The sequence below is a fragment of the Rhinatrema bivittatum genome, chromosome 10, assembly GCF_901001135.1.
Source record: "Rhinatrema bivittatum chromosome 10, aRhiBiv1.1, whole genome shotgun sequence".
Lineage (NCBI taxonomy): Eukaryota > Metazoa > Chordata > Amphibia > Gymnophiona > Rhinatrematidae > Rhinatrema > Rhinatrema bivittatum.
This window is the reverse complement of record NC_042624.1, coordinates 23,436,996-23,451,830: the sequence shown is the minus strand read 5'-3', so window position 1 is coordinate 23,451,830 and position 14,835 is coordinate 23,436,996. Positions and strand designations below refer to the sequence as shown.

The 14,835-nt window shown below is 42.3% G+C and overlaps 1 protein-coding gene across 1 annotated transcript in view; it reads left to right on the top strand.

Moving 5' to 3' along the window:
* Positions 1-14,835, top strand: part of HMCN1 (hemicentin 1) — a 688,208-nt gene that overhangs the window by 284,832 nt on the left and 388,541 nt on the right. Inside the window, 5 exon segments of the mRNA XM_029617466.1 lie at positions 4,720-4,861; positions 6,454-6,581; positions 8,572-8,685; positions 12,204-12,362; positions 13,854-14,048. Of these exon segments, the coding sequence (XP_029473326.1) occupies positions 4,720-4,861; positions 6,454-6,581; positions 8,572-8,685; positions 12,204-12,362; positions 13,854-14,048 (738 nt within the window).

Genomic DNA, 14,835 nt, shown 5'->3' with positions numbered 1-14,835 from the left:
GGTCAATTTTATCAGTGGAAAAGAGTAAGCAGTGGAGTGCCTCAGGGATCTGTACTTGGACCGGTTCTTTTCAATATATATATAAATGATCTGGAAAGGAATACGATGAGTGAGGTTATCAAATTTGCAGATGATTCAAAATTATTCAGAGTAATTAAATCACAAGCAGATTGTGACACATTACAGGAGGACTTTGCAAGACTGGAAGATTGGGTACCCAAATGGCAGATGAAATTTAATGTGGACAAGTGCAAGGTGTTGCATATAGGGAAAAATAACCCTTGCTGTAGTTGCACGATGTTAGGTTCCATCTTAGGAACTACCACCCAGGAAAAAGATCTAGGCATCATAGTGGATAATACTTTAAAATCGTCGGCTCAGTGTGCTGCAGCAGTCAAAAAAGCAAACAGAATGTTAGGAATTGTTAGAAAGGGAATGGTGAATAAAACGGAAAATGTCATAATGCCTGTATATCGCTCCATGGTGAGACCCCACCTTGAATACTGTGTATAGTTCTGGTCACCGCATCTCAAAAAAGATATAGTTGCGATGGAGAAGGTACAGAGAAGGGCGACCAAAATGATAGCTCCCCTATGAGGAAAGACTAAAGAGGTTAGGACTTTTAGCTTGGAGAAGAGACGGCTGAAGGGGGATATGATAGAGGTGTTTAAGATCATGAGAGGTCTAGAATGGGTAAATGTGAATCAGTTATTTACTCTTTCGGGTAATAGAAGGACTAGGGGGCACTCCATGAAGTTAGCATGGGGCACATTTAAAACTAACCGGAGAAAGTTCTTTTTCACTCAACGCACAATTAAACTCTTGAATTATTTGCCAGAGGATGTGGTTAGTGCAGTTAGTATAGCTGTTTTTAAAAAAGGATTGGATAAGTTCTTGGAGGAGAAGTCCATTACCTGCTATTAAGTTCACTTAGAGAATAGCCACTGCCATTAGCAATGGTAACATGGAATAGACTTAGTTTTTGGGTACTTGCCAGGTTCTTATGGCCTGGATTGGCCACTGTTGGAAATAGGATGCTGGGCTTGATGGACCCTTGGTCTGACCCAGTATGGCATGTTCTTATGTTCTTGTAGGTGACTGTCCTTTCCTAAGTTGTCAAATCATTCACAGTCATTTTCCTGACAAGGGGCTTCATTCACTGTGAATTTTCACCTGCCATATGGTATGAAATGACTTCTCTAGTGCTGTGAATTAAGAGGATCCCATTTAAAGTCTATGAGCTCCATATTCAGACACAGTCTGGATAGCAAAGTTAGCCAGATAAACATATCTGCACTATTGAATATAACAGACTATCTTAAAATTAGCCGGCTACCTATAGCCAGCAAACTTTGTCAGCTCTTTGATTTGATCAGTCTTAACCAGCTAATTCATCTTGCTAACTTTGAATATCGGAGTTAGGTCGTTAAGTGAATCGGATAACTCAGCTCCTCCCGATTATGCCCCGGAACATCCCGAACTTCTACAGCTAAATTCTTTGCCACCAAACATATAAGCCGGCTAGAATATAGGCGAATATGTGCCAAATATTAATTTAGCCGGCTAGCTTCAGAGTTAGCCAGCTAAATGCTTTTGAATATGGAAGTCTGTATGAGCTCTGCTACAAGAATCTTCAGCTGATGGAAAAGGATCCTGTGCATTCCTTCACTGGTAAGCGATTCCTAGCATAACAGAAACGCAGATACAGAGGCCCGAGAGGATTGCAGTGCAGAGTGCTAGATTGGAAATAACCTTGCATGCCCGTCCCTGGAGGCACTAATTGAACGCCTTGTCAGCCTGATTACTTTGGAAAAGGGAGGTGTGAAATGCTTCCGAGTTGTTGACAGGTACTCAGTTCGCTTTTGATTTCTTGGGAGTCGCAAAAGGACCTTGGAAAGTCTGATTTTTACCAATTTCTGACATTTCTTCCAAACATCTGTACTTCCTGCGTAATTGGTTAACTTCAAAAAGATAAGGACTATCGTTGGCAGCGCTGTGAACGGCAGTTAGCAGTTGCAGAGCATCAGTAACAGACGTGGAGCTCGTTTATCCAACTCTGATTACGCAGAATCAAAGAACATTTCAAGAAATTGTGTTTTTGTCTTGTTTTGAAAAGGATACAGTTTTACGTAGAAAAGGCTGTACAAGGTGGTGATTCAAAATATGCAGAATTTGCAGCAGAAAAAATGATTTTTGGTTAATTATCTGTAACTGCTGCAAAGACATCTGAAGAAAGAGCTTGTGAGGCCCTGAAAGCGTTTGTATAACATTTCTTCTGGTTGGCTCAATAAAAGCTGTCCCCAGCCCCGACGTATCATATGTCGTTCTTTGGACCAACATGGCAATTGACATCGTAACTCTTAAATGATTATCTCAAAATGTTGGGGAGTACTTCAAACGTAAACTTCAACAGAAAGGTTACATTTGAGAATAGCTGAGCATGTGAATTTCTATCCATGGGGATTTTTAAAAGCCAGAGAACTTGTGGTCAAATTTTACTCTGTTAACTCTTGTTCAGCTGGTAAGAGGGGAAGTTACATTCTCGGTACAGTACACATGGAAGTTCTTGTACATATCGCTCATGAAAATGTCTGTTAATCTGTGCTCTTACAAATTTGTGTTGGATGTAATTGCTCAGCTTGTTATGTTTTCAAGGTACCCCATATGTCATTAATTTTCTTGTCACCAAATACAGATCTCTACCAGTGATAACATCAATAAGCACTGAACCAAACAGGCACTGAAAAATTACTGAAAACTTATCCAAATTAGATTTTGGCAAGATTTAAAACTTCACGAATGAAGAAAGATATAAATATCATGAGTTAATCCAACCATTTTTCACTGTACATGCCTGGATTTAATAATGAGTTGTTCGCAGATAACCAATCTAGAGCTTGACATGGAGCAAAAGAGTAGGCTGTGTAAATATAGCCACTGGTGCTCGGTGGCCAAAGGAGTTGCATTCTCCACCGTGCGTAAGCATCTCTGTTCCCCTCCCCTCCGTTGCAGGACACGGTGCATTTCCACATATCTAGTGAAAAATGATAAAAGGGCGATAAGGCCATGTTGCAAGTGTAAAAATGGCTTGTTATGCAGTAAGGCCTTACCATACATATGAAGATGATCTCCCAACATGTTAACCCTTGCATAAATGTAAATGAGAGTGTCATAAGCAAAAAAGGCTTTACTGGTCTCACAGTAATAGTGTGGTATGCTGACCCATACCTGCTATTTACTGTGGGCCTGATACAACTGAAACATTAACATCTGCCTCAGGCTAATTGCAAACTTTTTCAAAGATACAGAAAGAATCCTCTTAGGGTTGCCAACTGGCTCCAGATTTTCAGGACAGGTTGATCAAGTTCTGCTTTTCCCCCATTGCATGCAGGGACTTGTAGTTCTGACTTCTGTTGTAGTCCCTTAGAAAAGCAAGACTCCAGGTCTCTGCATGCAGTAAAGTGATACCGGGTTCAGATCAGCCTGTCCTGAAAATCTGGCACCAGTTGGCAGCCTAAATCTTCCATGCTAAGCAGCCCAAAGGGAAAGGGTGAGTTTGAAGGCCTTGAACAGGAGGGACGAGGAACGGAGATGGGAACGTTTGTGGGATGCGATTTGCGGTGCTCGGGTTGGTGTGGGAGAGACTAAGAGAGACGTGATGTTACGAGATAACCGCCTGGGGCAGCAGCAGACTCTTCCATCAGCACTGACCAGTGGGAGAAGGAGGCTAAAATAGAAAGAGACACCACGGGTGCTTTTCTTTGCTCCCTCCCTGATTGGTGGTTTCCTCAGATTTAGCATCAGGAAGCTTTATTGTCATGGCAAAATTTGTACAAGTGTTGCCAAAGTAATATATAAAGTGGTTACAAGGAGAAAAGAAGAAAAATAGTGTAATAGTGCTAACCCCTGAAATTAAAATGAGAAGGTACAGAACGGTTAATCGTATGTGCATTTGCCCGGTTCTGGTGCTGTTCTGTATTGCCCCTGATGACCACAGTCCTCTGCTCCATACCCTGCATAGAACAGCTACCTGCTTCCTTCTCTGTCGATTTTGTATACATTGCTCGGTGGGACCATCACAACGGTTCACAATATGATAAATTAATACAATAAATAATATAAAATATAATGCGTAATGTAATAACAATAGATAAAGATATCTGTCTAGTCCCTCCCCTCGCAGGCAGCAGCGTGCAGGGATTAGTAGTGGAGAGATGAAACTGACACAGCAGAGCAGAGAAGAGCAATTCTGCCCCCCCCCCCCTCCCCAGGTCATTTCCCAGGGGGCAGATACAGAAGGTAAAAAAATGAACTAAGTACTTAGTACCCTCAGGTACCTGCAAGAAGAAATTCCTGCTTCAGTCTATAATGATTTATTTATTATTTATTTATTAAAGGCTTTTATATACCGACTTCCTTGATACAAATCAAATGATCTGGCAGTACAGCACAGAGCTCCACATCTTTCCTGGAATCAGTGAAAGTATTAATTAGTGCTAATTGTGACGGTAGTTTTCATGGTTTTTGCAGGGACCTGTATTGGAAAATCCAGGTCAGTTTGCTTTCATGGTGAACATTTTCTGCCTTTTATTTGAAAGAAGCTCAGGAAAATTAATGATTCGTTAATAATAATTCTGTATTTTGTATTAAAGATCATTTTAAAAACATAGTAAGATGGATTTGGGAAAGTGTCAAAAACTTATACATTTTCTTTTCCAGAACTACCAAAGGTTTTTGTAGAACCTAAAACTCAGACTTTTACTGAAGGATCAGAGGTGACAATCAAATGCTCTGCGACTGGACATCCTAAGCCTCAGATAGTCTGGACACACAACGACATGTTCCTCATTGGTTCAAACAGGTGCTGCCTTTATATCTCAGTGGTGTATTTCTTGCTGTGTTTGAGGGGTCCTAACTCTGGTCCTGAAGGTTAGATTTTCAGGATATCCCTAATGAATGTGCTTGAGAGATATTTGCAAGCATTACTACCTCAGTTGCATGTAAACTTATTCCATGTATATTCATTAGGGTTCTCCTAAAAAACAGACTGGTTCATGGTACTCAAGGATCGCCCATTGCTGCTGTTATTGGTGGGGGAATTTTCAGAGTTGTAGTCACTGTGGACCTTGTTGCGGATTTTCAAAGGAATGCTAGACAGGAAGTTACCCTCTGAAAACTGCCTGTGAGTACAAATTAGCCAAAGACTTTGGTGCTATTATTATTGTGGTCATAAAATTGCTGGAAAACACCGAGGGATGGGCAGCATTTTTTTTTTTCCCATTTCAATTAGTGCGCACTAAGGGGCAGATTTTAAAAGCCCTACGTGCGCCGGGCCTATGTCCCGGGGCTTTTCTGAATGGGCGGATAGGAGGTGTGGCTGGGCAGGACAGCAGGCATGGCCGAGGACTCTAGCACAGCAGCCATTTGCCGCTGTGCTGGGGGATTGGGCGCCGGCACTTGGCTGGCGTGCGCAAGTTTCGCCCGTCTCTGGCAGGTGTAACTTCCACAACAAAGGTACCGGGGGGGGGGGGGGGTTATTTAGGGCTGGGGGGGGCGGGACAGGGAGGGGAAGGTGGGGGGGGGGGAAGGAAAGTTCCCTCCGAGGCCGCTCCAATTTCGGAGAGGCCTTAGAGGAAACAGGGAAAGTCTCGGGGGCTCGGTGCACACAATTTGCACTAGTGTGCACCCCCATGCGCGCGCTGACCCCTGATTTTATAACATCTACGTGGCTGCACGCGCATGTTATAAAATCGGGCGTACATTGGTGCGCGCCGGGTTACTCGCACAAATGTACGCCCGTGCTTATGTTTTAAAATCTGCCCCTAAACCTTATTTTGATTTAGTATGCACTGAAACAAAATAGTGTAGCATGCACTAGTTCAGTTTAGTGTGCACTAATTGGAAATTAGTGTGTGCTAAAAAAAAAAATAAAAAATAGTGCACACTAAAAATTAACAAAAGCCAAAAAACGAAAATAGGAACAATTTAAAAGATGACACGAAATGGCAAGACAAAAATATTTAGGCTGTGCCATCCCTAACAACACATGTAGTTTTAAAATCAAATCCATGTGCACTGTTTCTTTCCTTGCTCTCTCTCTCTCCGTCCTGGGAAATGCCTCCCTCATCCCGGCTCATGCAGGTGTCACAGAGTCTGGTTTTACCTGAATAAATCACTATGTACCGGTACTTGGTTAAATGGCTTTGAAAGTTGCCCTTCTAATGCTGTCATTTTGCTGACTGTTTAGTGGTCATTCTGCCACTTGCTGCTGCACAAGTCTTCACTTGCCATTTTTCAGTACAGACCTTGAAGAAAATGAAACTATACAGATCCCCTGCAAGCGACTGAAATTCCAAGAGGATTCCCTTTAGGATTTCATGCAAACGGGGTCTTCCATATATTCTCTGCTGGCTAGCAGTGACCATGTTGTCTCTGTACTCTGCCTATTTACAGGTATAGACTGACTCCTGCAGGCACGCTGACTATCAAAAAGGCCATTTCAAAAGACACGGGATCCTACGGCTGTTTGGCCAGTAACCCAGCTGGAACGGACAGACAGACGGCCAACCTCACATATATCGGCAAGTATAGAGCAAGCCACATGCAAAATAGTATACAATATATAGCCAATCATGCGGGATCTAAAGGGTTTATACCGCTAGAATAGACAAGAAAAAAAGTATCAGAAATAAGCTTTGCGGCAATTATATTTTTAATGTTTGCTTTTGACTATTAGAATATTCATAAATATTTTGTTCTGGTACTGAGGAGAAAAAAGGCATTAATTTGCTATGTGTGAAGAGGTACTAATTTTTAATACAGTATGTATTATGTTATATTTGTATCCTGCCTTCATTAGACATCATCCAACCCAGATTGGGTGGAGGCCATCATTAATGAAGAAAGCACTATCCTCCTCTCCTTTCTGCCTGTTATTAGAAGTAACCTCTATTTGCAAGTACTTGGGATTTTGGCCCTATTTTATATCCCCCTCCCCCAAACATTTAAGTCCACTCATTGTACGGTCTTTGGCAGTTATAACTTAAATTACGCTCAATTCTGTGGAACATAGCAGCATTCTGCGGCATCCAGTCAAATTATGCAGTGGAGTCCTCTGTATAGTGTGACGAGATTCGGTTGCCATGCATAGAATGAAAAGAGAGCAAGTTTTAATAGGTGACCCCTTTTTACTACACTTGGCTAATATGTTTGTGACCAGCGTTGGAAAGCAATGCATGCCTCAGGTCAGTGAAGTGCAGATCTCCGTGTAATGTGCCGCCATCGTGGCCGCCATGCCTCGCCCAGCGTCTCCTTACCTCTCTGGCAACGTGCTGCCTTTACCGCCACTAACTTTCCGGCCTCCCATAGGTGCGTGCATTCGCCCTTAGCGCCCTGATATAGGTCCCATGGCAGGAAACCTCTCTGTGGCGCTGATGGATGACATCATCTCTCTGGGCTTCTTATAAACCCCCAGTGTACTGCATGCCGATGCCTCAACAACAGACCCTCCTGTGTTGCAGTGAGCGTTGCCACTTGTCTCTGTGCCTTTTTCCTTGTCTTGCCTCCTTATTGTCCGGCCTCGACCTACTTTTTTGTTTCCTTGCCCTGTCTGCCCTGCCTGTTTCTTGGTCTGCTGTACCCTGTCCTGTCTTGTCCATCCATTTCTGCCTGATTCCTGGTTCTGACCCCGGCTACGGATGCTGACTGCTCTTCAGGACTGCTTCCTGCCCTGACCCCAGCTTGGACCTCAACCTGCCTTCTCGCTGCCTGCCCCAACTTTGGCCTGGACCCAGATCTGCCTTCTCGCTGCCTGCCCCAACCTTGGCTTGGCCCAGGGATACTGATTGTTCCCTGCCTGCCTCAACCTTTGCCCGGACCCGGATACCATTGCTGGCTGCCAGTCCTGACTTCTGCCCGAGACTTGACTTCATCTGACCACTCCTTACGGGCCTCTCGCCTAAGCCCTGCTGGCCCCTGGATCCCTGGATCCTGTGGGTAATGGGGCTAATAATTGAAGCCCCAGCTCCAGTCCTAGTGAGCGCGAATCCATCTGCTGGTGGCATGGACTGAGGAGGTTCACCCACGCCGCAGCCCAAGGGCTCGCATCTGTGACACTCAGCACAACTTATTAACACCAATGAAAAGGTGTCATCTACAACTCGTTTGCTTGCTTGACTTTTTTCCTCTGTATTCTTTGCAAACCTTTAGTATTGCATAGAATTTATAGAACTTTTTCCCATGATCTATTGTGAAATTCTGCACATTTCATGTAACTTGAGGATTTACAGTGAAACTTCTCATAAATTTAAATCAGTTTTGTCACACATTGCTTCCTCAGTTTTGTGCCTGTTCTTTTGTTGCCTAATGTGTAAAGGTTTGTCCTTGCTATATACCAGGTCCTTAAAATAAAAAAAAAAAAGGCCCTTAAAATTCATGTTTGTTTCATTTGGGCCTTCCCAGAGGTTAGTTAATTTCTTTGTCCTTTAAACATTTCTTCTTTAATTGACTTTACCGCTGTTCTATTCAAATACGAGTAATAATAATAATAATAATCCTCTTCTTTACTTTTAGAGGCACCAAGCGTGACAGTAGTGAAACGTGAACTTCTGGTGGCACTCGGAGCCACAGCTAGAATGGAATGCCACAGCACTGGCGTACCACAGCCTCAGATTACATGGTTTAAAGGTGAATACGAATGAATGTTTTGTCCTGTTTCGGAATTTGCATGCTTCCCTTAAAATAATTGTGCTGTTAGATTGAGTCCCTGTGACTTTGCGCCGTTCTGATTTGTAATTTTTCAGTGAGACGGTGACCCAGCTTTCAGACTGTTGTGACCCCTTCCGCTCATTTTATAAGGGACACGTTGGTTCATTTCGTGGTCACTAAACCCTCTCAGTTAGCTCTCCTTTTATTCACCTGTAATAATGTTACTGGTGTCCTTTCTCTAGATGGAATGAGAATATTTTACTCATTTAAGTCCTTGCTAAACAGATGCTGTGGATGGACTCTCAGCACCGAAGGGATCCAAGGTGCTAAGTAACTCTTAGATACGTCTATAACTGGATTTTTGGCCTCTGGATGAGGGCTTTTTGCCAGGTGTTTTTAACATTTTTTAAAAGATGGCTGACTTGTGAAATCTCCGTCCACTATTATTTAAATGTATTTTGATCAGAGCCCCTGGTTTCCTGTGACAGATTTTTCAAGATTCTGTGTCATTATGTGGTAAATTTGCATAAAAATTTACACCTCTGCCAAAGCAAAAAAAAGGCCTCTTTTATTAACAACCATTCACATTGTTTTTAAACAATATTCAAAGTATATGCAAATATAAAATTTACCAATCAACAAGTGAAGGCATACAAGTTACAACCTTTAACTGTGAAATGTCCCCTTTTGTTTTGAAATGAAATAATGCAGCCAGCCTTTTTATATTTTCCTGAGAAAGCCCTTGTTGACTTTGAGTATGAGTTTATGCGTGCTGAAAATGCCCTCAGCAGCAGTTTCTCATGATGTTAACACAGACATGCCTGCATATATTGGACATACGGCAACAAACACAAAAAGGGGTTGAAGTAATCCACATCTGAAGCTTGCCAATAGTAGTGCCTGTCATCGAGGCTTCTAAGAATTAAAATCAATGCCCTGTCTGTCAGCTGTGGGACGCCAGAAGTCGCAGACTTCCAAAAACACATCCAAGACTTTGTAGCTGGTATAAGTGCAAGGGCCTTTGTAGAAAGACAAAATTCTTCTAAAGATGCATCAGTCCATCCAGGAATTATATCCAAATCATCTCTGGTTTGATTTAAGAGATCTTTGAGGGATCAGACATTCTGACTGTTCTCTTGTTTCCTTCAGGATGTGGGAAGTGGGGGAGGGAAGAGCAAGAGGAGGAGAGGGACTGGATTAGGGCACGCATTCAGGCCGATGTAATATTTGCACTCATGACTGAGCGCCTGCTCACCTCACGTGCACCCATCCACCTCTCCCAAGCATGCAATGCAGTAGGCAAATGAACCACTGAGTTAAAAAGGAGGTGCTAGGGGAAATTGTGCATCCCCTAGCACTTCCTCGGCATCTGGCACCCAGGAGAAGTGGTTAAGTGCGGGTTAGGAAATCAGATGCTCATAAATTGTGCATCTGTTTCCCTAACCTGACTGCTGGCAAATCTTATTTTTATTATTCTTTTTTTTCATGTTACTGCTTTCTGTGGTTCCTCTGACAATATTGCCATGATATTATGTTGGAGGAACCATCAAAAAGCAGTATTTCCTGCTATTCTAATCAGTTTTCAAGGCTCCTCTTAACGCCACTTCTGGGGCCGGTGTTAATTTTCGAGGGTTAGAATGTGCGTGTCAGGCGCACACAGATATTTTTTACATTGGAGGTAATAGCTAATAACCTCAACCTCGCAAAAACCTTTCAACACAAATCCTTCAAAGACAGAGCGCTATCAACAGCAGGACCACTTTTATGGAACTCCATCCCATCCGAACTGCGCCAGGAACCGTGCCTACTAACTTTCAGGAAAAGGCTAAAAACCTGGCTTTTTAAAAAAGCCAATCAAGACACAGACCTGATCCCTGCTACCGTCATCATAAACTCATTGTTATAATTGGGTGTAAATACCATCACGCTATCATCAACTTCAATCACGACTTCATTCAGTCCACTTTGGATTTAATTTTGCATCTTTGTAAATATTAATTGTAAATTTGTTTTTTTCAATCAATATCTTTTCTTCTTCTTCCTCTGCTCCCAGTTGTGTACTTCCCTGTTTATTGTAGCTACAATTCCTGCACCAGTTATAGTTGCTCGAGTTCTCTGTACAATGCACGCCCTGTTAAATGTAAACCGGTTTGATGTAACCCTTGGTCGTGAAAGCCGGTATAGAAAATAGTAAAATAAATAAACAATGTGGCATTTACATGTGATAAGTGCTATTAGCTACGTCCTGCTTTGGACGCACATTTTGGAGGCACTGATCCCCTTATTGCATCAGGGGTTATGGACGTTCATCCAAAATGCGCATCCAACTGTGAGTTAACCTGTCCGCTAGCATGAGCGAACGGTATTGCATCAACCTGAGTGTCTCTTTTTTTTTTTTTTTTTTTATCTTCTCTGTCTGCGCCAGCCTTAGCTTCATCCCCCCCACTCCTCTAATCTGAAGGCTCTTTGCAAGAGGAGGGGCTGAAAAGTTGCAGAGAGATAGCAGAGAAGGAAGGCAGGCAGCCTGTAGCTTTCTTCAAATAATTGATTTAAGAAATGGAAAACCTTCAGGAATGTTGATTGTGCGGCAGGTTGTAAATGAAGTGGCAACAGGCTAATTATTCAGTTTCTTTCACAGAATCCCAGAAGCCTGGGGTACTGCTTATAACTTTGGGGCCAATGCAATACAGTGCGCTCAGCTGGTATAACCTGCAGTTGGACGCGGGTGTTGTATAGGCGCTAATTAATCCCTTTAAGCAATAAGGGGATTATAGCACCTCTACAACCCGCGTCCAACGCAGAGTGAATCTAAAAGCGCTCATCACGTGCAGATGCCTGTGAATGAGGCTATTAGTCATTCACTCCCAATGCAAAAAATAAAATGTGCGTCCAGGATGCATTTAGCGATCAGAAATTAGCGCCTGCCCAGAGCAGGCATTAATAGCTGAGCACTCTTAAAATTAGTACAGAAAATCAGAAAAAACAGCTTTTCTATACTGCCTCCTACTTTAATATCGTTGCAATATTAAGTAAGAGGAAAAACAAAATAAAGTAAAAAAAAAAAAAAAAAAAAGTTAAAAAAAACCCAACCCCACCAGAGTCGGGTGCAGGAAACCGTCGCTAAACTGTCAAGGGTCCATTTCCTGAACCCCCTGGCTGTGCGGTGTTTAGGAAAACGGACGTCAATAAACTCAGTGTCTGTTTTCCAAACCAGTAGACGGCCGACGCTGATCGGATTCTCGTTAGCAAGGAGGCGCTAGGGACGCGCAAGCGACCCTAGCGCCTCCTTGCTAACGCAGCCCCCTAATTTAAATATTGCATGGCGCCCCCAGGAGGGGCGCCTGGGGCTGTGATAAGAAAGCAGGCACTGACTGTTCAGTGCCCGCCTTCTGCACATATTTTTATGTGCAGAAGATTGGCAGTGAATCAAAATCTGCTTTTAAAATGATTGTTTTACTATTCAGATTGACTTAATTTTTCTTTTTTACTTAACTTAGGGGACCTTGAGCTGAGAGCTTCGGCATTTGTTATCATTGAACCTCAACAAGGAGTCTTGAAGATTCAGGAAACCCAGGATCTGGATGCTGGAGACTACACTTGTGTGGCTTCCAATGAGGCTGGAAGGGCAACCGGAAAGATCACGCTGGACGTTGGCTGTAAGCATAATTATTACCACGTCAGCAGTGTTTGAAAGGAGGGCTGAGGACCAGGGATGTAGGGACGACCGTTGTCACTTTGTTGGAGACTCTCTTGACCAACATGGAAGGGGATGCCCCTTCTGCTGCCTGGCGAGGCTTACCTCATATTGTTTAAGGAAGAACATTAGGAAAATAGGACATAAAATACTGTACAATTAATGTGCATTCATTTTGATCTTTTTTTTTTACATTGGTTTGAAAATATTGTGATTTGGCATGATTATTCAGCATATCCAAGTTTGGATATTGTATTGATACTATTTTCTGTGGTTTGTCTGTAAAGATGTATAGAAGTAAAATTTTAATTGTGCGAATGTTCTCATGAAAAATCAGCAGCATTCTCTTCCTAAATGTATTTACTATAGACTTTAAATAGGAAAGATTCCACGCAAAATGCAGTGTGTGGCATTGTTTTCAAAAGCAAAAAGTAGTGGGATATAATATTATAAAAACTGGAGCATGTTTAACACCAAAGGCAGATTATAATTGCTAAAGTTAAATGTAATATAACGCTACAACACAAAGAGGATCCTTTCCAGAAAGCCTGCCTAGAAACGTCAGCCAAACCATGCCTAAATCACACCAGTTCTCAAAATGCAGAGAACTGGGGAGGGGGTGAAAGGTAAATTTAAATCCCAGAGGTTTGTCCATAACCCCTGATGCAATAAGGGGATCAGTGCATCCAAAATGTGCGTCCATACCAGGGCGTAACCAATAGCGCTCACCTTTTAAATATCAACTGCACAGCATTTTTTTAGCTCCTTACACTTTCTGTATTGTATTTGATTTTATCAGCTATAGTTTCGGTTGGATGTTAAACACAGTACTGTATTTATAATATTGCCCACCATGTCCTGCTTTTCTTATGATGGTTTAGCCATGCTTCCGGTATTGGTAAATTTAATTTTGAAATAGTTTCTAATCCATCTTGATTATTTGCAGAAAGATGTGGGGTGTCAGTGTTTTAAATAAATGCATTTGCTAACTTTCTTTTGCAAAAGTGAAACATCCAGTCTTTGCTATTTCTGGTTCGATATTATTTTCAGTTCTTCTACTGGAGTTACGTAATAGGAGTCAAAATTTCCCATTTCCTTTTGCCTTGCCTTGAAAACCTGATACTATCATAGCACTGAAATGATAAAGAAACTACTCTCGCCTCTGACCTTCACCCCTCCTCTCAGTGTAGTAAAATATCATCATCTTGGAGTATGGTCTTATTCGCATTCCCCTTCTGATCTTCGTTTCAGCTTCTTGACTGATCTGATCTATTAATCCTCCATGCCAACCTCTCTCACCCTTTCTCTCTTGGATCTTGATTAGTGTACAGAAATGACTGGAGACAGGATTTCAGTTGCTGACGTATGTTTTATTGAAATTATTCAGTTGCTTAGAACTACAATGGGAGTGCAGGGGCTCTCTTTCATGTGATGGGTATTATTTCTCTTTCAGCTGCCCCAGTTTTCACCCAGGAGCCAACCGATGTATCCGTGGACATTGGCTTGAATGTGACTCTGCCTTGCTCTGTCCAGGGCTATCCAGAGCCCAGGGTTAAGTGGAGACGAGTAGACGACAGTCCGCTCTTTACAAGGCCCTTTTCAGTCAGCTCCATCAGTCAGCAAAGATCGGGAGCTCTCATCATTAACAGTACGTAAGCTGGATCTTCCTAGAATGACTTCAGATTTTGGAAACTGACTCTGTGGAAGTACAGTGCATACAGCTGGGACACATTCCAAGAGTTACTGCGCTCTTTCGCTAGGATAACAGTCCCTGCACAGTTCTGTAAATGATTTCTTATGTTTGCCTTTTGCATTCTGGAAACTGTCCTAGATTCTGGATTAAGATGTATCTTTCAATCACTTTACCCTGCATTGTCTCAGGTACAAAACTTAGATTGTGAGCCCTCTGGGGATAGGGAGACACCTACAGTACCTGAATGTAATCCACTTTGAAGTGCTGAAAAAAGTGTGAAAAGTGGAATATAAAAATCTAAAATATACTTCAAGAAGGATATAAATAAATTGGAAAACGTCCCATGAGGGACATGCAATAAAAAGGTTTAGATAACATTTTTAAAGAAAGATTGCAGAAGTTTGGTTTATTTAAACTAGACAAGACTTGGTGGGGAGAGAAAGAAGAGAGGTACTTAGGATGTGCCCGTCAGGCGTTATAAGTAGGCGATTTTAATCGGTATGGGGGACAGGACAAGAAGTAATGGTCTCACATTGCATCCCAGGAGAAATGCTTTCCAAGTGTAAGCGTGAACAAGCACTGGAATAATCTGAACAGGAAGATGGCGGAATCCCTGGCAGTTTTTATGGGCATCTGTCTGGGATGGTTTAGATACAGCAGGGTTCTACCTAGAATTAAGGAAGATTACCCCTTGAAGTCCCTATGATTCTATGAACTAAAAAAAAATCTTCATTTGATTTAA